This window comes from Ostrinia furnacalis, unplaced genomic scaffold, assembly GCF_004193835.3.
Source record: "Ostrinia furnacalis isolate ACB-3 unplaced genomic scaffold, ASM419383v2 OfSCF1743, whole genome shotgun sequence".
Classification (NCBI taxonomy): Eukaryota; Metazoa; Arthropoda; class Insecta; order Lepidoptera; family Crambidae; genus Ostrinia; species Ostrinia furnacalis.
The window spans coordinates 808,945-836,323 of NW_021131982.1; the positions used below are offsets into that span (position 1 = coordinate 808,945).

At 41.5% G+C, this 27,379-nt stretch overlaps 2 protein-coding genes across 3 annotated transcripts; both read left to right on the forward strand.

Moving 5' to 3' along the window:
* The first annotated feature begins 5,925 nt into the window (after positions 1–5,925).
* Positions 5,926–26,832, forward strand: LOC114353555 (protein prickle-like). Of its 2 annotated transcripts, none has more exons than XM_028305604.1 (3): positions 5,926–6,150; positions 24,212–25,404; positions 26,444–26,832. In XM_028305604.1, the coding sequence occupies exons 1-2, from the start codon at positions 5,959–5,961 to the stop codon at positions 25,247–25,249; spliced, it is 1,230 nt and encodes a 409-aa protein (XP_028161405.1). In that variant the 5' UTR covers positions 5,926–5,958; the 3' UTR covers positions 25,250–25,404; positions 26,444–26,832. The 2 variants fall into 2 exon arrangements, with proteins under 2 accessions (XP_028161405.1, XP_028161406.1); XM_028305605.1 differs by having other exon boundaries at positions 24,212–25,400; positions 26,440–26,832.
* Positions 9,842–12,245, forward strand: LOC114353554 (uncharacterized). Its single transcript, XM_028305603.1, has 2 exons — positions 9,842–11,984; positions 12,066–12,245. The coding sequence occupies exons 1-2, from the start codon at positions 9,868–9,870 to the stop codon at positions 12,121–12,123; spliced, it is 2,175 nt and encodes a 724-aa protein (XP_028161404.1). The 5' UTR covers positions 9,842–9,867; the 3' UTR covers positions 12,124–12,245.
* Positions 26,833–27,379: the final 547 nt, after the last annotated feature.

The window sequence follows — 27,379 nt, forward strand, 5'->3', positions numbered from 1 at the left end:
GTATAATAAGTATGTATTTACAAAAAAAAAAGTATTTAAGTATGTTTATATCCGTTGTCTAGTACCCATAGTACAAGCTTTGCTTAGTTTGGGACTAGAAGCGCAGTGTAAAATGTCTAAGGATATTTATTTATTACTAGCGGCCGCCCGCGACTTCGTACGCGTGGATCCCGTTTTATCCCCTTCATCTATACTTACGTGGTTTAGATTTTTCATACAAATGTTTTTTCCCGCTAACTCCCGTTCCCGTGGGAATTTTACAATATCCTGTTATAACTAAGCTTTAAGTTTACTGAGGTACCTGCATGCCAAATTTCAAGCGTCTAACTTAAGCGGTTTAGATTTTTCAAACAAAAGGATTTTCCCGCTAATTCCCGTTCCCGTGGGAATTCCTAAGTATACTATAACCTGCCCAGGAGTATGAAGAATAATTGTACCAAGTTTCGTTAAAATCCGTCGAGTAGTTTTTGTTTCTATAAGGAACATACAGACAGACAGACAGACAGACAGACAGACAGACAGACAGACAGACAGACAGACAGACAGACAGACAAAAATTTTACTGATTGCATTTTTGGCATCAGTATCGATCACTAATCATCTCCTGATAGTTATTTTGAAAATATATTTCATGTACAGAATTGACCTCTCTACAGATTTATTATAAGTATAGATTATTTAATTATTTATTATTTTGACGTGACAGAGCATACAAATCTGAAGTCTCGCTGACGTTTGACGTCTACAAAAACACCCTCTCGTGCCGCTCCCATACCTCAGGTACTGACTAAGTTAAGTGCTAGATCTATAGAGTTTTGTATCTTGTCGTGATGGCTTCTGACATGTCATGACATGACTTGTCACCTGTCATCCGCTTTGCAATGGAGGGAAGTCGAACCTTAATTACGAACTCCTCCTATGTTCTTCTGACTAATTTCGTTGCGGATCCAATAACAGTTTAACTTTCTCCCGGGACAAACTTGACCTTCATTGGTTGGGTTTTTGTGGCGGTCAAGCTGTAGATCCTGGCTACACAGGAGTTACAGTGGTGGGAACGAGAGGTGGGAATAGTCCCGTATACGTACTAAATGCATGCCGATCCCATTCTGATGCGTCACGACACATCACGTCTGATAAATATAAATCCGCCTTTAGGTCACGTTCATAGTAACTCTTGCTGTCTTCCAAAGGCTAAGCGATTCAGAAGACTACGCATAGCATAAATGTTAAGTAGTAATAGACGAATATGATATGTAAACAGTTAAAAGAGACTGACAAAGGTGATTGAGTTTCTTCCGCCATTTCGTTTCAGCACCAGCTCATAATAAATATGTTGTCCCGAAGTGGTGGTAGGGCAAGCTATATTTAGGACATACATAAGCGCCCTGAAAAAGGGCTTCAGTCATCATCATCATCATTTCAGCCATAGGACGTCTACTGCTGAACATAAGCCTCCCCCAATGATTTCCATGTTGATCGATTGGTAGCGGCCTGCGTCCAGCGCTTTCCTGCTACCTTTATGATGTCGTCGGTCCACCTTGTTGGTGGACGTCCCACGCTGCGATTTCCGGGCTTAAGTACTGAAGTTACTGAAGAAAAACTTTTAATTTAACTTTAACATAAAATATGCATAATTTCAGGTAAGTAATGTCGCTGAACTGCTCACTGAAACCAATAAATTTACCCCTGATTTACGAAACTTGCATCTTATGTCCACGGAATTCGATAATTACTACCTTATTGCTACTCTTTGTTCTGCTCTAATTACACTTTATCGCTTGCAGCAAAATAAAGAAAGAAAAAAGAAAGAAAGATTCATTTATTACAATGGACATCACACAAATACAGGCAATTACATAGACATGACAGGGGCACATAATAATGGAAGGAAAAAAAACAAGAGTAAACTGAGCAGTTAAATTACATGCATTCTATAGTCAATAAAGTTCCTTCTTTGGGATGCATTGTTAAAACAAATGACACTCGATTGTATTAAGTCCACTCAAGCGTATTATAACTCTCCCATTGTAGGCGTAACATTATTTAAAACAAAAACCTACGCAAAAACTCTAGTAAAACAAGCATAAAAAATGTTTTACATCTCAGTTTTAAAACGTCGAAAATTGTAACAGTTTATGTAAATGTTTATAGCGAATGACGGAGTTGTTATAGCGGTGTGCTTATTTTGGAGCTTTTAGTTTGATGACGAAAAATTACTTTTACCTGCATTAAATGCTTTCAATATAGCAACAATTATTTTAGTCATCTTTTGCTACATGAAACATAAATATGCAACAAAATGAAGTACTGCACTATTTAATACAAGTTAGCAAAGATTTAGGCTTTTGATTGGTACAATTTCAAAAGAAACCATGTAAATAATGTAATCTGTTTTGTTTTCCAAATAAATAAAATAAAATAAAAGCTCAAGGACAGGACATCACACAGAATCTATGCTTAAGTTGGTTTGGTAATATTATATGGTGGGTTGGAATTATGCAAATTGAAAATGGATTGCATCCTTTTTCTCAATACTTTATGCTCAATGCTTTAAAGGCTCAATTACCACGAGGGGCTAACAGGAAAATTAGTAATTTGTATTGCACTGAAAATTACTAATTTTCCCGATACTTACGTTACTAATAATCTTTAAAAAAAAGACACAATAAATCAGCAAATGTAACCTGTGAATCAGCATGACCAGTCATTATTATTTATAATAGCACTCGAATTACTTTTAAAAGATTCCAAAGTACTTTGACTTTGTACACAACAAAGTTGAATGTCGCCCTCATAGCAGTAATTGAATGCAGGATACAACTCCACACGCCTTCCGTTTATCTTGGGAAACTTTGACATACTTAATTAGCATAACGAGAGCGATCTTCATTCATTAAAAGTTTAAAAGTATGAGCTATTATTAACTCTAGAGAACAATACTACAACTGCTTATTGAAAAAATATACGTCGGGTTGAACACTATTCATGAAAACGATGATTTTTATTGCAATTTCTCTAAGGTAAGTGTCGCGGCGTCCAGCCTGCATGGTCAAAGACATAGACTAGGACTGGCTGACGATAAACGGGACGACGTTTTTTCTGGACTTGACTTTTTGACAGAGGACGAACAATCGACGGTAATTTTCTCATGAAATTGTAAAGTTTTATATATTGGTTTTAAGACAATAAACCAGTCCGACGAAGCCCTGACTTTTTCTTAACCGTCACGACGACGACGGTTCAAGTGGTCCTTCGAGCATAAACAGAATCAAGATATGGAAACACGCAGTAGGTCAAGGGCCGCGGCTATGACTACGACGGCAGCCGTTCCAGACAAGGATGGGCACGACGACAGACAGTCCATTCGGAACAGCCGCCCGCCTTCGCCGAGCCCGTCCGCCCGCTCTACCACGAGCACTGCGTCGACTGTGAGACGACAACGACTACTACAGATAGAGCTTGAAGCCGCGGAGGAACGAGCCGCTATCGCCAATCGCTTGCTGGAGGAAAAGCTAGCTATACAGAGGCAGGCGCTGCAAGACGAAGAGTACCTCGCGTGCAATCTATCTCGTGCCCAGTCACGCACTTCTTTGACGGCAACAAGAACCAGAGGTACCCAGACTTTTCATACCGATTCTAATCACGTCGAGCGTCATCATTCACCCACGCCAGTTATGCCACATCATTCTACCTTTCATACAAGTCGCCTAGAGGAGAAAATGACTAAGCTGTTGGCAAGACAGACATGCTCCACGGAGCTGCCACAGTTCTCAGGCGACCCAGAAGAATGGCCACTGTTTTACAGTAAGTTCATTTCGACCACCCGACTCTGCGACTACTCGGATGATGAAAATATTGCCAGACTTTCAAGGTGTTTGAAGGGGAGTGCACGCGAGTCGGTGTCCGCTTTACTCATTAGCGCTACTAATTTGGACAAAATTATTAAGACACTGAAAATTCGATTTGGTAGACCAGAATACATCATAGAGAACATGTTGACAAAAATAAATCAAACCAAATTCATACGTCATGATGACATAAATCACCTCATCGAGTTCGCTACCATAGTACAGAACGTCGTTGCAACTATGCACGCTACCAAGGAGGAGGATCAGCTGGCGCTGGAAATAATGGAGCGCACGACGCGGCTGCTTCCTGAGGGCCGGTACGAGACGGGGCTGTTATGGAGGACCGACGACCCCGTGCTTCCTGACAGTCTACCGCAAGCGAGGAAACGTTTTAGAAATATCCAGATCAAAATGCGTAAGTCCGATGACTTTGCGGATAAATACCGAGACAGATTTATCGACAATGTGAACAAGGGCTATGTGTCCAAAATAGACCCCGACGAGGTTTCGAAGCGGACTGACAAAAGCTGGTGGCTCCCTCACTTTGCTGTCGACAACCCAAACAAACCTAAGTTGCGCCTCGTTTTCGACTGTGCAGCGAAGTCAGAAGGGAAGTCATTGAATGACTTTCTTTTGACTGGACCGGACCTTCTGACTTCACTACCGAGTGTGCTTTTAGGGTTTCGAAAAGGCAAGGTGGCGGTCACTGGCGACATCCAAGAGATGTTTCATCGAGTTATGATACGACCTGAGGACAGACAAGCACAACGTCTATTGTGGGAGGACGGAGAGTACATTATGAATGTCATGACCTTTGGCGCCGTGTGTTCTCCTTCATCGTCACAGTTTGTCAAGAACCTGAATGCACGTAGATATGAACTGACACATCCTCACGCCTGCCGTGCCATCATCGATCATCACTACGTTGACGATTTCATCTACTCACTGAACGACGAGGGCGAGTTGATAAAGCTAGTGAATGACGTCATCGAGATTCACGCTGCAGGAGGTTTTCACATACGAAACTTTGTATCAAACTCGACAACTCTTTTGAAGCATATCCCTCAAGACAGACTTTCTGCGTCAGCAGTTAAAGTCATTACAGACAGTAAGGACGAGTTAGTAGAGAGAGTTCTAGGTGTCAGATGGCTGCCCGAGGATGACAACTTCGTCTTCAAGTTGAACCTTCTCAATGTTACTGAAGAGCTTAGGACAGGTGTGAAAAGGCCTACTNGGGCTAAGCTTCCGTACTGCTTTAGCTCATATATCTACTGTGGTGCATGCAATAAAATTATTATTAAAAACACAACGCGCGCGACACTCGCGACGGATGGACTGCGAGGTTCGCTTAGAGCTCGTGTAAAGCGTGCGTCTGTGTGCGTGAGTCTGATTTCGAGCGTTTGTATGAAGCTTCCGTACTGTTTGATTTATCTACTGTGACAGAAGTCTATAGAGTAATTAACTTTGATTGATGAACCACCAGTCAATAGGTCGGAAACCCACCTGGACCGTTTAATAAACCCTTGTCCTTATTAGGAACAATCGGCGACCTTCAGGGCGCGACCTCACAAGGTCAGACAGCCAAAGGAATAGAATTAGTTGCCGGGCCAAGTAGGGAAATTGATTTAAAGTATAATTTGTTTAATGCTGATCGATGCCGGTGGCTCTCAGACGTGCGTGTCTGACTCGATACCAATAAATCATCAACAAATTATAGATAACCGTTACAGTATGAAGGGAATAAATACATACGAAATATGAAACTTTTTGTGTTTAATGAGTTCCATGTTCCACAGTCACAAAACCACTAGGATTCTAGAATAAATTAACTGGTTCATTAATAAAAATCATCCTTTTACAAAGTCACTGAAAAAGGGCAATATGACGACCTACTCTCATTAGTTACCAGCTTTACAACTTTTTCTTCTGATGAAATTATTTTGATGAATGGTTAAGTTATCCAAAATTGGCTGCATTTTTGGAAAACTTCAGGCCCTTTTTACTTTGTTTCATGCAGCTATTAATAAAACTATTAATCACTCAAATAGTCTTCCATATTGTTACCAACGAGAAACTAAGTTAACCCTTTCGTCCCCAGTGTGAGGAGTCGATGTCGGCGGGCGACATGTGCGTGTCGGCGGCACGCGCGGGTGCTGCAGCGCGATGGCACCCCGGCTGCTTCGTGTGTGCCGCGTGCCAGGAGCTGCTGGTCGACCTGGTGTACTTCTGGAAGGACGGCCGCCTGTACTGCGGCCGCCACCACGCCGAGACGCTGAAGCCGCGCTGCTCCGCTTGTGATGAGGTAAGGACATTTACGACTCTACCTGTGCCTATACTATGAGTAGTCTATGTCAGCCCGCGCTGGCACCCCGACTGCTTCGTGTGCGCCGCGTGCCAGGAGCTGCTGGTCGACCTGGTGTACTTCTGGAAGGACGGCCGCCTGTACTGCGGCCGCCACCACGCCGAGACGCTGAAGCCGCGCTGCTCCGCTTGTGATGAGGTAAGGACATTTATGACTCTACCCATGCCTATAATATGAGTAGTCTATGTCGGCCAGCGGCGCGCTGACACCCCGGCTGCTTCGTGTGCGCCGCGTGCCAGGAGCTGCTCGTGGACCTGATGTACTTCTGAAAGGACGGCCGCTGAAGCTTCTCCGCTTGTGACGTGGTAAGGACACACTGATGACTCTACTACTGATGCAGATGTACACATGTAGGTACTTACGCGTTACACCAAATCTCCTGTCGATATCAAGTAGGTACTTTTAGCAGCACTTTTGATTCCCTGAAACTGACTATCGGGAAGGCTAATCGAAACTCGATACGCAAGGTAAGTGGAAAAGTTACGCAGCTATAGAAAGACTTCCGTTACAATATCACGATTTTTTGCAAAAAATCCTCGTAATATCAATGGTTTCTCGGAGCTTTACAAAGTTGTATATCATTTGCCAGCTGCCGCCAATCGAAAGCTGTATCAAATTCTTTATCAGACACCTTTATCCGTTGCATTTTACCGCTTATTGTGCCAAAAAACTATAATTTAGGATCAAGCACGTAAATCAAGCTGCGCCGGCGATCGCGAACACTTGCGCACGCGCGCTAATATCCGGGCGGAAAGAGATAGCATCGGCAGGGGTGGCTTCGCGCCAGCGAAGAGCGTGAAGGGGTTAAAGAGTACTTCACGCTACTTTGTACAGTTGAAAAGCACATGGCGCATGCAATTATCAAGCGTTTATCAATCAATATTAGGAGAAAACGGCCACTGAGTCCACCATGTCCAGTGTACTCACTACTCGCGACGTGACGCCTCTAACCGTCGGAAATGGAAGCACATCGCCAGGAGAGCTACCCTCGGAAATTACATCGAACATCCCACCGCCAGCAGGAGAAATATTAGATACAGGCTGACTGTGCCTATTCCATACAGAAAGATGATATCAAGATCTGACATCTACAATTGCCAGTCTCTTTTCCTTTCAATTAAGACCTCATTTATGGTTTTAGGAATTAACAAATTCTGGATCACAATCGTAAAAATGAACCAGATAAACAGTACGATACGAAGATGATATTATTGTTAAATGCTATTTAATATTATGTCTGGGCACGCGAAGCTTAATTTCAAAGATGCTAAAAACTAAAAGGAAAGAGCAATGCAGGTTACTGGCTAACCCAAAAACTGAACCCTTCAACCCCCGGGGCTCGTTACTCCGGCCGGCGACCCCGCTGTCCGGCATAAATCAAGCGGCGGGGTTAACTCCGATAAGAGCCGCACACTTTGGAAAAGATATTTTTATTTGAACTGATTGAGGTTGCAATCAACTTTGGAAAATGTAGTCCAATACAAGCTGCCTGCTTCTGGTTAAAGTAAAAGGGGTCTCTACCACAGATTAGAGAGTAGGTACGAGTATGTCTTGCCTTCTACTGCTACACGTGAAGTGAATGAAGCTTACATAAAATGGTTAGGCTGTTGTTAGATTGTGCAATGCAATTTACCTAATCAAAATTAAGATTAGGTAAATTGCATTGCACATGTTTATGAGAATTTTAGTAGGTACTTATTGAAACTAGCGACAAAAATATAAGACATTTTTCCTCGATGGAAAAAATACTTAAAAATGCACAGTTCAGTAAAGAAGTAAAATGTGTGCGGGGTCTCGAAGGCCTAAATAGACCGAGAAAACGGTTATGGGGGTTTTTGTACAGCAACAACGAAATGCCAAAAAGTGGTCGCAGCAAATCAAGCCTTACTGACCAAACAATAAACGCTTTTGGTCGGTTCGTGATTGTCCGCCAATTTGGACAGTCGGCGGAAAGATTAAGAACTGAAGTACGCAATTCGAGGGGTAGGAATCCAACGGTTGCGGGAAGGAATTCCGCAAATTGACGGCACCCTTTTTGCATGATATTATTCAAATTTCCCGGATAACATGTGCCTCGTTATAAAAGTACATAAATACTAACTGATGTTTATTTATTTTATGATTCTGGTAAAATAACCTTAGGGGCGGATATAGTGAGATTCCAGAGCTCTCTCTCCATTTACAGTCGTCTCTACATTATACTATACCTACATGTAATAAATGCTTAAAAAGAACTAATATGCGTACTTTTAAGTGTATTGTTTATTAATTTGATGATATGAGCAAAACTTCCTTCAGTCTTAACCGAATGTTAAAGATTTCCACTTGTTGTTTCTCAGTAGATAACTATGGACGAAAAAAAGGAACCACACAGCGGAACAGCTTGCTAAATTGATTAGCAGTATGTAAATTTAATTACAACTTCAAATGAATTAAAAAACTACTTTCTAACCCTGTCAGAGAGCCTAAACAGCTATTATAAATAGATCAGCAGCAGACAAATAAGATATCAGGTCGCGTGACACACGGCCGTAAAGACTTATCGACGGCTACACATCGACATGCGAGTCGCGGACGCGGCCGAAAAAATGCTACACACGGACACTGGAATTTGAGGAACATTGTCATAAGCAGTTAAAAGTTTTTGCAATTTAAATCGAGATTAATTAAGAATAATGACCGCCACCTTATTTATTAGCGTCGGTGGTTTAAAATCATTCTACTGATAAAATAACAAGTCAATCTGTAACTAAATAAAACAACAAATTACATCTAAATCTCTATAAACCTTTACCTATTACCTAACCGTAAAATCAGGAAACGGGACATAAATCAACGCTGTATACGAAATTACGAATACGCAAAGTGTACTTTCATGAAATTATCTTTAGTTCATAAATCATAAAAGCTAAGTAGAAACAACATGCAAGAAGTAATTAACCATGAAACATGTCTAAATAAGTCACCTTAGAAATTAAATAAACCCCAATTCTAATCTCGTAAAAATAATTAATGTCCTTCACGCGTTTCAAATATTATTAAGGCTGAATGCCTTTTAATAAATGAGCTGAATTACACAACTTAGTAAGGACTAGCAAGTCTGCTTTGTCTCATGTAAATCAAAGAAATAAAGATTTTCCAAGTTCCTAGGGCGTTTCAAAGCTCTGCGTTTTATCGTCGCGCTATAGCTATAGAGTTGTGGTGAATTACAGTGAATACAAGTAGACGTAGTATTTAAGTAGACGAGCTCTATAGGAACGCTTACTATTTGAGCTAAGCATCATTATTTTTCTAACAAATACACAAGTAGGTACTTTCTTAATTCTAGGCTAAAGTAGTAAAAAAGTAAAAAAAAAGTCAAAATTTCTTTATTTGTTTAGACTAATAAATAGTTCTTACAAATTGTCGCGGCGTCCAGCCTGCATGGTCAAAGACATAGACTAGGACTGGCTGACGATAAATGGGACGACGTTTTTCTGGACTTGACTTTTGACAGACGACGAACAATGGACGGTAATTTTCTCATGAAATTGTAAAGTTTTATATATTGGTTTTAAGACAATAAACCAGTCCGACGAAGCCCTGACTTTTTCTTAACCGTCACGACGACGACGGTTCAAGTGGTGGCCTACTAAGAGGGATGTTTTGAAGGTGGTCATGTCTGTGTTTGACCCTTTAGGCTTTCTACTGCACGTGATTATCCAAGCGCGTATACTGTTTCAGGATATTTGGCGCAGCAAGATAGGATGGGACGACGAAGTTGAGGTAAGTCACTACGCAGCGTGGCAGACATGGTTATCGGAACTCAACTCGGCTGCCAATATTACGATTCCCAGGTGGATATTGACAGAAGATTTTGACAACCTGGCTGAATTGCACATATTCTGTGATGCTAGTTCCAGAGCCTTCGCTAGTGTCGCTTACCTCCGCTCGCGTAAGAAGGATGGCACCTGGCATGTCGCTTTTTTGATGGCGAGAGCTAGGGTTGCCCCCCTGAAAGTAATGAGTATTCCACGACTGGAGCTACAAGCTGCTGTCATGGGGGCGCGAATGTCTCAACACCTACGACAATGTGAGATGGTTCCCCTTTCTAAGCTAACGCTGTGGTCGGACTCCAAGACTGTTTTGAGCTGGCTCAACTCAGATTCGGGAAGGTTCAAGCCTTTTGTCGCACACCGAGTCAGCGAAGTCACCGACCTGACCGAAGTGACTCAGTGGAGGTGGGTCCCTTCGCATCTTAATGCAGCTGACAGCGCCACAAGAGATTCGACCACGGTCCACAGTGAAAAATGGATTCAAGGCCCGACCTTCTTGACAATGCCTGACGAACAGTGGCCTGACGATGTCGGCAGAGACTTTGATACGGACTTCATTGATGCCGATGACAAAGAGGTAAAAGCTGTTTTATTTACCGCTGCTAATCCTGTCATAGAATTACCGGACGTCAAAAGGTTCTCCAAGTATTGGCGTTTTGTACGCAGCACTGCTTGGTTTTTTAGAGCGATAGACAACTTCAAGACTAAAAAGCCTGACTGGACTCGCACTGAACTTTCTGCCTTAGAAGTGACAACTGCAGAAGAGTGGTGTGTGAAAGAGAGTCAAAGGAGATCTTTCGCCGTAGACATAAATCATCTGAAGAGACACGGACATGTTGACAGTTCCAGCTCTTTGCGCCAGCTTAATCCCTTTCTTGATTCGCATGACCTGCTCAGGGTTGGGGGAAGGATTGATGCGGCAAACGTTCATTATGATGCCAGACATCCAGTGATTCTGCATCCTTCGGACTATTTTACCAAGCTGCTTCTTCAACGATATCACGAAGACTCTGCCCATTCAGGAAGAGAAAGGATACTCCAGGAAATCAGGAAGCAGTTCTGGATCGTCAATGGACGAAACGCGGTGAAGAAGACGTTTTATGACTGCCTTATATGCCGAATAAACAGGGCAAAGTCTGTTGCCCCGCTTATGGGACAGCTGCCCGATTGTAGAGTGAACAGAGTTGGCCGACCGTTTACTCATACGGGCATTGATTATTTTGGTCCTATGCTGATTAAGATAGGCCGCAGACACGAGAAACGGTGGGGAGTCCTGTACACTTGCATGACCGTCCGGGCAGTGTATGTTGACCTGGTCAGTGACCTGACGACCAGCTCCGCTATTCTCAGTCTCCGGCGCTTTATTGCAAGACGCGGCTGTCCGGCGGTCATGTATAGTGACAACGCCACAACATTTCGAGGGGCTGACAAAGAGCTCAAGCAGGCTGTGATGTCGATGGACCGAGGGGAGCTGCTACGTTTTGGTTCAGTTAGAAACATGGAATGGAAGTTTATCCCGCCAAATGCTCCTCACATGGGGGGCTGCTGGGAGAGGTTGGTGCGAAGCATCAAGACCGCGCTTCGCACTACCTTAAAAGAGAGGGTCCCCAGTGAGCAGACGTTGTTGACCTTGTTGGCGGAAGCGGAGTACTTCGTTAATAGCCGGCCGCTAACATACATTCCTTTAGGCTGCGATGACTCACCTGCTCTTACTCCTAATGACTTTTTATTTACAGACACTAACTTCATCGACCGACCCTTTGGACAATTTACTGACGGAGACATGTTACGGCGTTCCTGGCGGGAGTCGCAGAGACTGGCAGACTTGACTTGGAAGCGCTGGGTCAGGGAGTACCTGCCTACCTTGACACGTCGGGACAAATGGTTTAAGGCTGACAGCCGACCCTTGGCAGTAGGCGACATTGTCATTGTCGCTGACGACCAACTACCAAGGGCCCAATGGCCGCGTGGCAGGGTGGTCAGGGTGCACCCTGGCAAGGATCGCCAGGTACGCGTAGCAGACGTACAGACAGGACATGGACTTTACACTCGACCAGCGACTAAGCTGTGCAGACTGGACGTCGGCTCCCAATCTTGAGTATCAGCTTGCTGATACTGGAGGTGGGGATGTCGCGGCGTCCAGCCTGCATGGTCAAAGACATAGACTAGGACTGGCTGACGATAAACGGGACGACGTTTTTTCTTGACTTGACATTTTGACAGAGGACGAACAATCGACGGTAATTTTCTCATGAAATGGTAAAGTTTTATATATTGGTTTTAAGACAATAAACCAGTCCGACGAAGCCCTGACTTTTTCTTAACCGTCACGACGACGACGGTTCAACCACATTCATAATACTACTCCGGCACCGTGGTGTTCGCCTGTATCGCTCACCGCTAGATGGCGCTAGCACTAGCAAGCGGTGTCCAGATTTGTTTCCTTTCTAGAGAAAGTCATCGATTAAGTTGAATGATGTGTAATTTGCATTTCGTTGATTTCGTTTATTATATTGTAAGGTTCGCTAAGGTNTGGGACGACGTTTTTCTGGACTTGACTTTTGACAGACGACGAACAATGGACGGTAATTTTCTCATGAAATTGTAAAGTTTTATATATTGGTTTTAAGACAATAAACCAGTCCGACGAAGCCCTGACTTTTTCTTAACCGTCACGACGACGACGGTTCACAAATCGTCATTTTGCTCTTAAGGAGCCTCTACATGTCTCATAATCTTTTTGCCCTACCAGCGCTTCGAAACCAACATTTGGCAAGTGCTGAGAAGAAGCGCCGCAACAAACTCAGTCACCACTGTCTGCCGGTTAATATAAGTAAGAAACATAACCTCCTTCTGGCGCAGTCGGGTAATTAGGAGCGGGACCTCTATGCCTTATTTCGTTGTGTGAGCTTTTTAGGGCCGCGTGACTTAGGTCTCTGCGGCAGTCTAGGCTGTAAGGCATTGGACTGGCTAGGTAAAGTTTTGGGCACACGATATCCACTAGAGCTTTTTCATGGCCCACACAGTTAATAACATCTGCGCTGTAATTGTAGAGTCTATGATTTTTGGTTTTGTTGGGATAGAGATACTCGTAGAACCAAGAATTGCGTAGCCTTTTGAATGTTAATAAGTACCTACTTATTCTTATTTCCAATACCTTAAAAAACAAAAACAAAAAATTACACTACTAAAATATATCCTTTCTAGAATTGATAACGACGCAACGCGGTGCAGTGTAAAAACTTTTTATGCGCTGCGCCAGGCCCCCTAGACAAAACGCAAATCGAATCCGTCAAAACTCCATACAAAAAAGGGGCTTTTCGACCACTTTGCGACTGGTTTGCGATTATAATTTGCACTTTGTCTAGACCCACAGATTACTTAAGTTTTATAGATGCCTGGTTTTTTAAAATTTCAACTCTGTAACTCAAACATCAAATAGGTTATTCATACAACATAAAAGAAGTAAAGAAATGTATTCCACAAATACGTACTCAATTGTACTAAATATTTTAAAGTGCGTAAGATATCTCGACTAATTTCATGGTCACTACAGTTTCAGGCACTGTGGCATGCCTGATCGGCAATCGGCCGCCCGCCTTCGATGACGAAGGGCGGGGAAATTGCTCATTAGCATAATAATAGGAAGGCTCGCATGAGTCTGGAATGTACAATGTCAAATGCTAAATCCACTAAAACATTTCTGAATTATTTAATTAACTCTACTTATCCGAAAGTTACTCGTGTGTGCTTACCCGTAAGTAGGTAAAAATTATGCACCTACTTATAACTTTTTTCAATAATTTTTCATTTGATCTTCAAATGACTATCCTTTTAGTCAAAAATATCGAGTCAAAAATTAGAATTATATCAATTATAAAAAGACAACAAGAGCTTAATTTGCCTTCGTAACCTGTCTCTATTGCATCAGTTTCAGTTTTATCTATTGTCAATACCTGTTCATTTTTTCTACACACCCTGTATGAGCGTCCTCGATACGACATCCATAATTTAAGTAATGTAAAAACATGTTTTATCTTTAACAACAGATTTAGTATCCAGCAGACACGCGACCCGTCCAATTACTCGTGAGAATTGCGCTTATTTAGTTTATTAGATATGGAATTAGCGAGCAACGTTGTTGCATCGATACTATCGCGTAAATTACGATGTAGCATCGACTGGGAAACTCGATGAAAAATATTCCGCGACGAAAACGACGTCGGCCGTTTGGTGTAGTGGTTCGAAACGGACTACTATTCCGGAGGTAGCGGGTTCGATTCCCGTACAGTACAAACATTTGTGTGCATGAACATATTTGTTTGTATTGGACTGGGTGTTTTCTATGTATAATAAGTATGTATTTACAAAAAAAAAGTATTTAAGTATGTTTATATCCGTTGTCTAGTACCCATAGTACAAGCTTTGCTTAGTTTGGGACTAGAAGCGCAGTGTAAAATGTCTAAGGATATTTATTTATTATTTATTTATTATTTATTAAAAAGAGTCGCCGACTTTTTTATGCGCTGTAGGTTTTTCGCAAAATAATAATAAAAATAAGAACTTAAGAAACGTTACAACGACACCTGACTGGCCACTAATCAAACAGTGTGATACAAATAAAATTGCTGATTACACCGTTATTTAAATGTAGTACCTATATATAGATAAAATAAATAAATCCAATTGCTTGGACAAGGGAAAATTGGGAACCAATTCACAGTGATTTTATACTTTTTGTGCCAAGGAATCTAATCCAGAACCTCCTAACGGAAGACTAACTCTAACCCCTGAATCATGGAGACGATAAGAATATAACATGACGCGACAAATAGCAATCAAAGTTCTTCTCGAGATATCGCACGATTATCCCGAGCAAGTCTGATAGCGAGACAATGCAATCGATGCATCTCGTTGCCACCCCACTTGCACTAGGTAGAGCTAGAGACATAACAGAAGTCTAGTCTGGCTAGACCAAGGTTCCTCAAACTTTTGGGTCTCATAGAGGCCAGTTGCTGGCAGTGGCAGAGGGCGGGGCACATAGCTCGCAGAGCTGACGGCCGCTGAGGCAGAAAAGTTCTCGAATGGCGACCACGGGCCGGAAGACGTAATGTGCGCAGGCCCCTCACTAGGTGGACCGACGATCTGGTGAGGGTCGCAGGAGATACCTAGATGCGGGCGGCACAGGTCCGGTCATTCTGGAAATCCTTGGGGGAGGCCTTGGTCCAGCTGTGGACTTCAATTGGTTGCAACATGTGGTACACATAGGGTTTCTGCTCGAGCTTTCTCGAACTCGAGAAAACTCGAGAAATTTGGCTTCATTCGAGACGAGAAAAAATTTACCGGANTCCTATGGCCACCTCCCGACTCCATCATCAGACCAGCTCAATGGTACCATAATATTGCATTGTCATCGGACTTACACATGTATGCAAAATTTCAGCTCAATAGGAAACCGGGAAGTGGGTCAATTTTAAGTTGCAAGATTTGACGACAGACACCAGACATGTGAAAGTAATAAAAAGCTTGTAAAAATACGACGATTTTTTCATTACTCATCACTGCTTCTTGGGAAATTAAGAAAATAAATAGAAAGTGTATTAATAAGTGCATAATTATCTTATCTAATCATTGCTAATTTGTTATGATTAGGTATGCGTTAATGGGTACGTCATCATAACTAAAAAAGGGTAATATTTGTAAAGCTAATTAACGCAAACTGCAAAGGTAATTTGAATATGTGACGCATAGGTCTTAATAATAAATTAATTGTATACTACCTACGTACTATGATTCCAGTCACTTTGCTAATGATTACATAATATTTAAGCTTTTAGGATTTGCGCCTTTGGTTCGAAGCAACCGAACACAAATATACTTTTTCGGATGCTTACGCAAAAATTAAAATATTTTTTCAATTTTTGCTGGCTCTTTAATTACCATGCTCTTCTGGCTAGGCAATTAAGGCTGAGTTGCACCATCTTATTTTAACTTTGACAAACGTCAAAAATCTGTCAAACTCCATACAAAAAGCATCGGTTATTGTCATTGTTACGGTTAATATAAGGTGGTGCAACTCAGGGGTGCGATGGTGAGGGACCTCCCCGTGGTGCATCCCGGGCAACGTCCGCGTGTTCTGTCACGCGGGCGGCTGACTCCTCACCGGCGCGGCAGGTTGCGTCAACTCGGCGGGCCTGTCGGGCAACCCGTAACCCCCCAACGGAGGGGGGCCGGGGGCCCCGGCTACGGAAGTCGGGGCCAAGACAAGGAAAAGTNTTTATTACAGACGTTAATCGTGTTTAAATCCACAAAGCATGTTTCAATCGTGGTACGCGCGATTTCGTTTCAGCCGAAAGACGTCCTCCCCCAAGACTGCTGGACAAAGGCCTCCCCCAAGGATTTCCACAAAGACCGGTCCGCGCCGCATCCAGGCACCTCCCGCGACCTTCACCAGATCGTCGGTCCACCTAGTGGGAGGCCTGCCCACGCTACGTCTTCCGGCTCGTGGTCGCCACTCAAGAACTTTCCTGCCCCAGCGGCCATCAGCCCTTCGAGCTATGTGCCCCGCCCACTGCCACTTGATTTTAACGATTCTGCGGGCTATGTCAGTCACTCTGGTTCTCCTACGGATCTCCTCATTTCTGATTCGATCGATTCTACCACTGCTTCGGGACAATAAATGAGCCAGTGCTGAGAAGAAGCAGCTCCGCAAAAAACTTAGGCACCATTAAAATTATTGAAATCCATGCTAAGCTGACGTCTTCAATAAAAACCTTAGGTCAGCAGGATTTATTGGTCTCATACAGTAATCAGCTGGATTTGACTCCTTTTATTTTATGAAATTATACTGTTAAAATAAGCCGATTTTTTCATTACTCATCACTGCTTCTTGGGAAATTAAGAAAAGAAATAGAAAGTGTATTAATAAGTGCATAACTANCTGATTTGATTTGCAAGTAATGATCTCAATCGAAACTAAGTAATAATGTTCACCAACGAGTATGATATTATATTTATTATGTATGTTTAACTCTGACTGATTTAAAGACTGAAAAAATTGTTAACTAGACAGTTACCTTACCTAACAGACGTTAGGTTAGGTACTCGTGCCTCCTCGTAAAGTTTATATCCGTGAGAAAAATTTACTAAAAAGTTTTTTTTTGTTCATAAAAAAAACTATTTATCGTAATTTTGCTGTTTGGACTTGTGTTCTTTAGAAAACAAGTGACTTTATGACTTTTGATATGATTATTAGTAAAAATTTATTATGAAAGAAGATTTTATTTTTTGTCCTTTTTTTACCAAAATAAGTGGTACTAAATTATAATATTGATTGTTGTGCATAAGAGTATAGGTATATTAGATTTAAAAAAAACCTGTTTTTATTAAATTTCAACCGATTTCAACAGTTTTCATTAAAAGACTCGAGACCCGAGAAAACTCGAGACTTTGGCCTCGAGACTTTGGCCTCGAGAATTCTCGAAACTCGAGAAAAAAAATAAGTCGAGAAATCAGAAACCCTAGGTACACAAACTTAGCCTTCACTGGAGTGGTTATTGGCGGTCTAACTCTACTTTGTCGTGGTGGGAACGAAAGATCCGAATAGTTAATTCGTTTTTCAGCTTTAGGACCCCTTAGGTTTGATGGTGGTTCCCCATTTCATCCCAAAGATCTCCAATATAATTTTCTCTTTGTATACCTACCCCTTGAATCCAGTAGACTTTGAGTAACACTGGTCTAGACGGTATAGACTAGCTGGTTGATCCGATCTCTTCCGTGATTGAGAAATAAGCAAACGAAATGTGTTTCATCTAACTAAACATTTGTTTTATGTAATGACGAAAACGTAATAAATATTTATCATTTAATTGTGGTATATTTTGGAGTGGCTATTGTTTGTTTATACTTAAGATATGACGTCAACAAAGTTTGTTATTTATGAATCATGATTATCGTAATGCGCTCTAGTATTATTTTCTTTATTTCACTTAACAAACATGCTGACTCAATTGCACTAACCCTGGTGAAAAATATTACCCTATGTTTAAAAGCTCATTAGCATATGACAGAGGCCTTTCATTGGGCAAATGTCAAGGTTTTAGCGGCAATGCGGACTGCCCCGGGAAATGCAGCGTGCCTGCAGTGCGCTGCAACTGTCCGGTGAAAGGTGAAATACATCCCGGCAACGTTGGGGTTGAGTTATGAAGTAAGAAGGTAGGGAAGGCCCGGCTTGTAGTGATGTAAAGTAGCGTAGCGCCTATACTACTACTTATACTACTAAACTATCGTAAGGTAATATTCTACATAATCTAATTACTAAATATTTCTTAAGGTGACTGCAATGAAATTGGTATTGAAGAGTTAGATTTCTTGTTCTTAAAAATCGTAACAAAATAAAAAATACCTTCAACAAAAGTTACTTTCAATTTCTTGCATTAAAAGATGTTGTTAATATGTCGTACCGTAGTACCTATGTATATTATGACGTGTCTAAATGCCCTGAATAAAATATCTTAATAATAAACAAATAAATTGAATTTATCGATACGGCTCTACCGATTAGACTCTTGACTCAGTAATAAACAAATTATTAGCCTACATTAGTTCTCCTATACCTTTGCACCTGGTTCCAAGTAGCCTACTGGCACAGATTACGCCACGGCCCTTATAGTTACGGCATAGCACAGACTCTCGCGCATGATTCACGCGCATTCCGCGATCACGTGGCGTTGCGCAATCGTCCTTAGCTCGCGTGGACGGAGGATGTTGTATCAGCCACATCCCTATTGCTGACCACTCGTGCCTAGTTAAGTTTTAACGTAAATAATAATAATAACTCCTTGTGCCGTCAAAAGTCAAAAGTATTTGACCAGTGTGTGTTGCCAGTGATGGTGTATGGCTCTGAGACGTGGTCGCTTACTATGGGCCTCATAAGAAGGCTCAAGGTCACCCAAAGAGCGATGGAGCGTGCTATGCTCGGAGTTTCCCTGCGTGATCGAATCAGAAATGAGGAGATCCGTAGGAGAACCAGAGTGACTGACATAGCCCGCAGTATCGCTAAAATCAAGTGGCAGTGGGCGGGGCACATAGCTCGAAGAGCTGATGGCCGCTGGGGCAGGAAAGTTCTTGAGTGGCGACCACGAGCTGGAAGACGTAGCGTGGGCAGGCCTCCCACTAGGTGGACCGACGATCTGGTGAAGGTCGCGGGAAGTACCTGGATGCAAGCGGCGCAGGACCGGTCTTTGTGGAAATCCTTGGGGGAGGCCTTTGTCCAGCAGTGGACGTCTTTCGGCTGAAACGAATAATAACTCCTAATAAATCCTCCATCTCGTCTGTTTGCGATAAACTTAACCAATTACTGAACGGATTTTCATGCGGTTTTCACTAATAGATCGAGTGGTTCATGAGGATAGTTCCTGGGTTTTGAAAGATCCGATATTCTCGCGGGTGCCGTGGGCAAAACCAAGTTGTTATTAAAATGTGATTAAACCGTTATAAGAATTAAATATAAATAGAATAGGTACCTACAACGAAGTATTAACTTAAAGTACAGTTTAATTTAGGTATAGCCGTGTGACATAAAGCCGTATCATAAAACAACTTAATTAAAAAACTACGCATTTAAGTGAAAACTTCGAGGAAGCATTCTCAATACTTATTGACGTCAATCCGAGGCGCCGGTAAATTACGCTATTATGTTTTGAAACATGAACGTAATGAGTAAACCGCAAATACCTACCTTAAAGGAGTACATAATGAACTTTATCATTTCAATTTAATTACACATTGTGCCCAACTGTACAAATAGTAGGTTAGTTAAGGTTAGCCAATCAATAAAAAAGTTAAATAGCTAGGTTATTTAAATTCAGACCTAAAAAGAAACAAAGTTCGAGTGATGAGAACCATAACATGTGTGTTAGGCATTAGCTTCACTTAGGTAGGTACATACTAGTAAGTTTTAAATGCTAAGAAAGACAGTACATATTTATAATTAAACCTGGATACATAGCCATGAGGTTAAATATAAGAAAAACACTTTGCCAGGAACACATTAAAACCAACTTTACACAAATCATCTTACTTGGATTGTGTATAACAAACGATGTCACAAGCACTGATAACGTAAACCATTACAAATGTAAAATGAATGAGAGCAATTAAATAAATAATAAAAACGCCATTAAAGTCAAATGTCACAGGAACGTGGAAAACTATTTGCTAAAGGAAAAGCACAAATGAGAGTTTCAGACAGTGATTCTCAACATGGCAGGGGGGTTCTTATAGATCACCATTCTAAGCAATAAGTAACCTCTAGCAAGACTCCAAGGAATATGTTTCTCCTAAAAACATCATATTCCACTACAATTATGGTGAATGAATTTGCAAATAAAAGTAAGCCAATATCGTCAAAACAGAATAGACTCTACATCAAAGCGTTTAACACGCTCTTGCCTTTTCAACCAATTTAAATATCATTAATACGGATTAATTAAACTAATAATTTATTGGTACAATTTAAAACATTCCCATTTTGTATCATTATTCATATTGTAATTGGTATAGCTGTAAAATGGTACAAGAAATATCAATATGTATGTACTGAGTACTGCTAATGAGAATCATTAAAAACGATTAATCCGAGATTCGAATGCGAGCTTCGTGCCAATGGGCTTCCGTGATCTCATCGGCATCGATATGTATAATAGAGACGGGTAGAGGCGAAAAGCTTCGGCAGGGGTAGAAGTCAATATCATCAGGTTATTGTCCAGCTTAATCTTCCCATATTGGCCAGACGGGTTTGGGAGGCCTGATGTTCGCATAATATTTCTCCCGTAGACGCTTTTTACGACACGTTCCTGTGGAACAGTAAGAATAGTTGGTAGGCCTTTTTTACGCTGCCGCGGCCGGAACGGTTTCGAAGCGGAGCAAAGCGGAGAAGTATCGGGCCGTCAATTTTTCTATAGAACTTGACAGCCGTGGCAGCGCGGCGGCGTGAAGAGGAGCTGATGAGCGGAGCGGAGAAGAGAAGTGGAAATAATGAAATCCGACTTCTCTGCTTCGCTCTGCCTTGTTGGAAACTTAGCCTAAGGTAGGTTAGAGGGCACAGAAATGTTGAGAGCCGGTGTCTTGACAAACATTCGTTCAGACACAATAGTATTGCGCAAGAGGGATAATGAGCGTGATAGCGCCGCTCTCATGGCGCAGTGAGAGCCCCGTGACCCCAGCTTTTAGGAAGTCTGAAGCGTCCGGGCTACGGGTTCGATATCCATATCATCTACAACTAATATTTCGTAATTTAGGAAAAAATGCGAAATCTACACACGAGGAAAATCGTTTATTTTAATAAAATTCGGTATAATTTAGCTCGACCTTCACATAAATGAATTACTTATGATATTACTTATTCAATTGCATAACCGCGTTAAATATTACACGCATGATTTATTGACATAATAAATTATAATGTCCGTGAATACGTACTTAATAAACCTGATAATTGTAATTAAAGTACTAATTAACTAAATAAAAAAACAATTAAAATCGTAAATATAAAAACTGTCTTCGGACACTAACCTAAGCAACGACGCACTGTGATTCGTGTAGAACAAGCTAGCTGGACAAAAGTCATTGTTGAATTTCCGATTATCGTTTATAAAAAACGATAAACAACATCCCAGACATTAAGGATTCCACAATTTTTTACTTTGTTAATTACCTAGTCGTGAGTAATTAACATGATAAGTGAGGATATGAGGATAGTGTAATTTTTAATTCCTAATTTTGCTCGACTTTCGACAACACCTGACATTATTTTTTACTATGGTGACCAAATATTTGTGTGATGGATTTTGAAGATAAGGGTAAGTACTTTTTATTTTCTGTACAATAAGGTGCATAATAATGCACATAGTTTTAAAAACTATGGCGAAATGTTGACCTTTATATTTTTCTCAAAATTTTATGTTTGGAAGACTAGAAGTTGTATGCCCCCACTTGACCCCAGTCTGGAATTTATATATATTGTAGCTGTAACCCTCTAGTATTCATATATACCAGTTTCAGTTTGCACACTTTTGCACAACAATTTTATTTTTTCAGATTAATAAAAAATCAAGTTTTTTGATTAATGATTAAAACATTGGAAAAGTGACCAGAATAGCATGATTTTTAATTTATATTCTCAAAATGTGATGTATTGGGATCACGAAAATTCGCTGAGAGAGTTGAAGAATAGCATCAGTCGCATTTCAATTTCATTTCAATGGACGAAATACGGCAAAACAGGGAACGCTTCATGAAAAACAAAACTGAGTGGATTCCCGGAGCCATAGTGTTACATGTTTCTGTTCATAAAGTTCAGTCTTCCACGTCGAAAGATTCTACACCTGGACGACCACTCAAGGAGTTCGACGAGTCCAGCAAAAAGACGAAAAGAAGAAGACTTNTTATTATTATTATTACTCCACTTACAAATCCTACCACAAAAAAACTCGTACAATCATATCGTTATACCTAAAATATCGCTATAATCATCATAATAATGAAGATGTGACTCTTCAGTCGGTATCATTTAGTACTAGGTATTTCACACCCACTACCAAGCTCAGAAATAATTAAGAAAATATCCCAAAAAACGCCCCAATAAAGATTTTTCCACATTTTGGGAAACGTAAAATTAATCAAGTACAATAAGTTCAGTCCATCACTTGCATTGCTTGACACAGAATACCGTTTTGAAATATTAATAACGCCGGCCATTAGCGGGCCCGTGGGAGCGCGTCAGGCATTGTCTCTTGGACAACTTTCCTGGGGTCGACAGCACCCAACCTATGTAAGCTTCGCCAATGCCACAGCCCGGGGAGAACAGACTACTCATGTAGATGCGCAGACTTGGTAGTATACAACTCACGGTGGTCTTGCAACTCACGAAGGCGAGTGAGATTTACTTGTGTGTGTACGTGTACATGCACATAACGATGTCTATCAAAACTTTCGAAAACTTTCGAAAAACGAACAGTAGCGATCCATCACACATGTAGAGCTCACTCGCCTTCGTGAATTGCAACAACTAGGTATACGAACATAAATGTTTGTCAAATTATCAACAAAAAAACATACTAATCTTCAAGATACAAAAGCACTAAAAATATTGTTCTATTGAACATAGCTTAGAAAAGCTTTAAGGTCTAACTTTGCGAAGTTCTGAAAATATACTATTAGAGGCCGGTCGATCTATTTCACATTATATTGCCTTATTTTAGATACAATTCATTACTTAGCACAAAAGCGCGCGGAGTCGTCTCCGCGCGTCCCTCTATTCTGACGTTTGATGCTAGCGTGACATTGACGTATTGTCAATGTCACTATGACAGCATCTCATTGGCCACAACGATACCGTTATTTTAACGTTTTAGATTTTTCATAATTGACAATACATAGGATTGCATGAAAATTAAAAAATTAAGTTGCAGAAAAAAATAGAGACAGACAAACACCGTCATGGACACTGGATAAAACTTTAGTATGTTTGCAAAAATAAACTGGAATAATTGAACATCAACTGGACTGGCCGTCTCATGCGGGCTATGGAAATGATAACAGCGATGAATAATAATGTCTAATTAAGCTTGTTTATCCAGCTAATTAATTAGAGTCGGTCAGGGTGGTTAATTGGAGTGAGCTGATGATTGATGGCGCGTCCGCCGCCGCGTCGAAGAGATAGTTCCGATTTCGTGATTTAATAACGTTTTGCTAAGGCCACTGACTCGGCACAGGTTAACAAACCGTCCCATTTTCGTAATTTTGTTACGAGAAATTATAATTGTATTCATGCAGGTTTAACGCTACTTTGTCATGATTTCAGGTGAGGTAATGGACATGCATTGTGTTGCACGTCACGAGGTTAACACACGAGCTCAGAGAAATCATTGAATTGGGTTGCGTTATTATCACAATAAATAGAAATGGTTGTTATTAAAACTCTTCATTTCTCTTTTTTGTATGTTTTTCTTTCAGACACTTGCGTATACCACAATTATTTACCCTTCCAATGTAGGTAATCACAGTATGTTCAACGGAATGACGCTTGACTAAGCATTCAGCTACAAACTTTCCTGTTGAATGTTCCGACAGCTGAACCTTCTAAAACCTAGCTACTTCGACTAACAGACTATCCTTGTCCACAGATAATACTAGCAGACGAGTGCACGGAGGCGGAGGGCCGCGCGTGGCACATGAAGCACTTCGCGTGCGCCGAGTGCGCGCGGCAGCTGGGCGGCCAGCGCTACATCATGCGCGAGGCGCGGCCCTTCTGCCTGCCCTGCTTCGACGCCTGCTTCGCCGAGTACTGCGACGCCTGCGGCGAGCCCGTGGGCGTGGACCAGGGCCAGATGTCGCACGAGGGCCAGCACTGGCACGCCACCGAGCGCTGCTTCGCCTGTCACACCTGCCGCGCCAGCCTCCTCGGCCGCCCCTTCCTCCCACGCAAAGGAGCCATATTCTGCTCCATTGCTTGCTCGAAGGGAGAACCGCCGACGCCGTCGGACTCCTCCGGCCCGGGACCGAGACCCTCGCGTGTCCCTCGACCGAGGCGAGTCCCGTCGCCCAAATCGCCGCCCCGAACCCCTGAAAGACAACCCTCGCCACACATAGACGCCGATTCTGAACCCAGCTGCTCGTTAGCGCCGGAATCACCCCCACCACACCCACCGCCTCCGCCCCACGCTTGCCTAAGTCTAGATCGAGCGCTAGCAGACTTGCGACTAGAACAATCTATGACAGAACACCAAATACAACCGACTCCGACTTCGGAGGAACACAGAGAGGAGGAATCGCCAGAAGACTGGAAACCTCCTCATCCTGTTGAAGCCCAGGCGGTGGTGACTCCCGGCCACTCGTCATCGATGCCGGAGTTGACTTTAGTAGATGGAAAATCTCCGAGGAAAGCCAGAGGCGGAAGAACTGTGAGATTTTGCGGAGACGACAACGAGGCCTTCGAGCCGGACGAGCCGGTGAGAAGAGAGAAGGTCCGAGACGACGACGCCAGCAGCTACTGCAGCACGTGCTCCTCGTCGTCGTCTTCAGCAGAATCATATACCCTACCGACGAGAAGAGCATACGGTGGAGTCCGAATATCGTACGTCCCCAACGACGCGGTCGCGTGCGCGCGCCGCGAGCGGCAGAGAAAGAACGCGCAAAACGACAAGAACTGCATCATCTCGTGATCCTGGGTCCTCCTAGTGCCTCACAACCTCTCCTAGTGACAGCAACCTCCGATTAAAAGACTGACTCTTTGATAGGTTAGCCCCTAAACGCCATAGTACTTTAAGACCGTAATTTTAACCGCGAATCGTCTTCCAATGTAGAAAGATCGCTTTAACCCTTAAATGCATAGTGTTGCCATATGTCTACGAAATACTTTTTTAATTATAAAAAGTAACACATTTTATAAGCGTTTCTGAACGTACGCTAATATCATAGAAAACATCCGAATACAAATAAAAAAACCGCAAATGAAGGTAGATTTGAAAAAAAATTAACTGATATTTGACGTAGCGATTGCGAAAGAGAAAAAATTGGTAGTATTAAAATTTGTGGTATTTGAATTTCGGATTCAGTAAGAATTAATTGCTAAAACGATTGGAAAAAAATACATACGTGTTAGAAATAATGTAACAATTCATAATTATAACTTATTTTTTTGGTAATCTATCCCGAATGTGCCTTCGACTTGGTTTTTGTGTATGTTGCCAAATGTCTACACCATGCGTTTATGCCATAAAATTGTTCTATGGTTTGCTTATTTGGCTTTTCTTTTCAGCATGTTTGGCTCGCTATCTGAAAAGGAAATTGACGCAGCTCTTGCTGTTTTAAATGATGGTGCAGTCTCAGAAGTTGATGAAAATTTAGATGATGATAACATCGATTATTACCCAAACGTACGGGATTTATTGCATGATCTGGATGAGGAGTCCATAGATCATAATCTACCCTTGGAAGACCCTGGAACATAACGAAGATCTGATCTAATATATGCTCCTCTTCATAGACTATGGGAGGGTTATGTTCCAGGGTCTTCGTTATGTTCCAAGGGTAGATTATGATCTATGGACTCCTCATCCCGATCATGCAATAAATCTCGTACGTTTGGGTAATAATCGATGTTATCATCATTTAAATTTTCATCATCTTCTGAGACTGCACCATCATTTAAAGCAGCAAGAGCTGCCTCCATAGAACAATTTTATGGCATAAAAACGCATGGTGTAGACATTTGGCTACATACTGTTATTTTTCAAAAATATACATTTTTTTCGTACTAAGATTTTTTTTATTATTTTTCCCCCTATCTGTGACTAAAAATCTAATTGAAATATTTTTTTCATAACTAAATAAAAAATCATGCATTTAAGGGTTAATCGGCCAACTGGTGGGTTCGGCCGAGGGGTGTGAGCGCGCGGCGCCAGGTGTGCGCGGACGCACAAAGGCCCGCTATCAAAGCGTGCGGTTTCGACAAATTTGTTTGCAGTTTGATTATAATTTGGGCGTAATCGCGTCTAAACTTGCCACATGCGTCATTCATCGATACACCTTTCACGCCGAATGGCTTTGCTTCTTTTTATTCAGTTCACGTGGGGCTTAAAGTTAGTGTCTGTATTATAAACGTCAGCTTTAACTTATTCGGGAGTTTAATATATGCGTAAATTAATCCACATATCGTATGCTTTTGTAACTATAACTCATATCTTGTTAAAAAGTTAATTTTAAGACATATCCCACTTTGCCACTTAGATGTAACTGCTAGATAAGTTTGTATAAGGATGGTAAAATATCTAAGTAAATTCTGTAAATGGAACTAAGTACAAATGTATATCGTATTATTTTGTATAACACTTTATTGAGCGTGTTCAGATTTTGATACTAAATGTAAATATGTTAGTTTTAAGATTGCCTTACGTAATAGGCTAGTTGCCTAAAAAAATTTTTTTAGTCCGTAATGTTTAATATCAAAAAATATTGGACACATATATTTTTATTTGTCAATCTAACAAATAATTACATAGTTATGGTGCGTTGAAGTTGCGCACGACGTCACAACGTGCGGCATTTTTAAGCAAGCGTTGACGTCACGGGCCTCTTCTTATGAACTTTGGGGCGCTTTATCTCTTTAAATTTTCATTAGTTTGAAAAAGTGAAAAATACGTGTAGAGTATTTTTTGATAAGTTAACTGACGGACTAATTAAAACTCTTGCTTTTTGACCCAGGCAACATCCCCATTGAAGTTATTTATGCAATAATAATCACGTTATTCTAAAGAAAGTTGTGAATAGTGTACCGTTAATTAATTGATTGC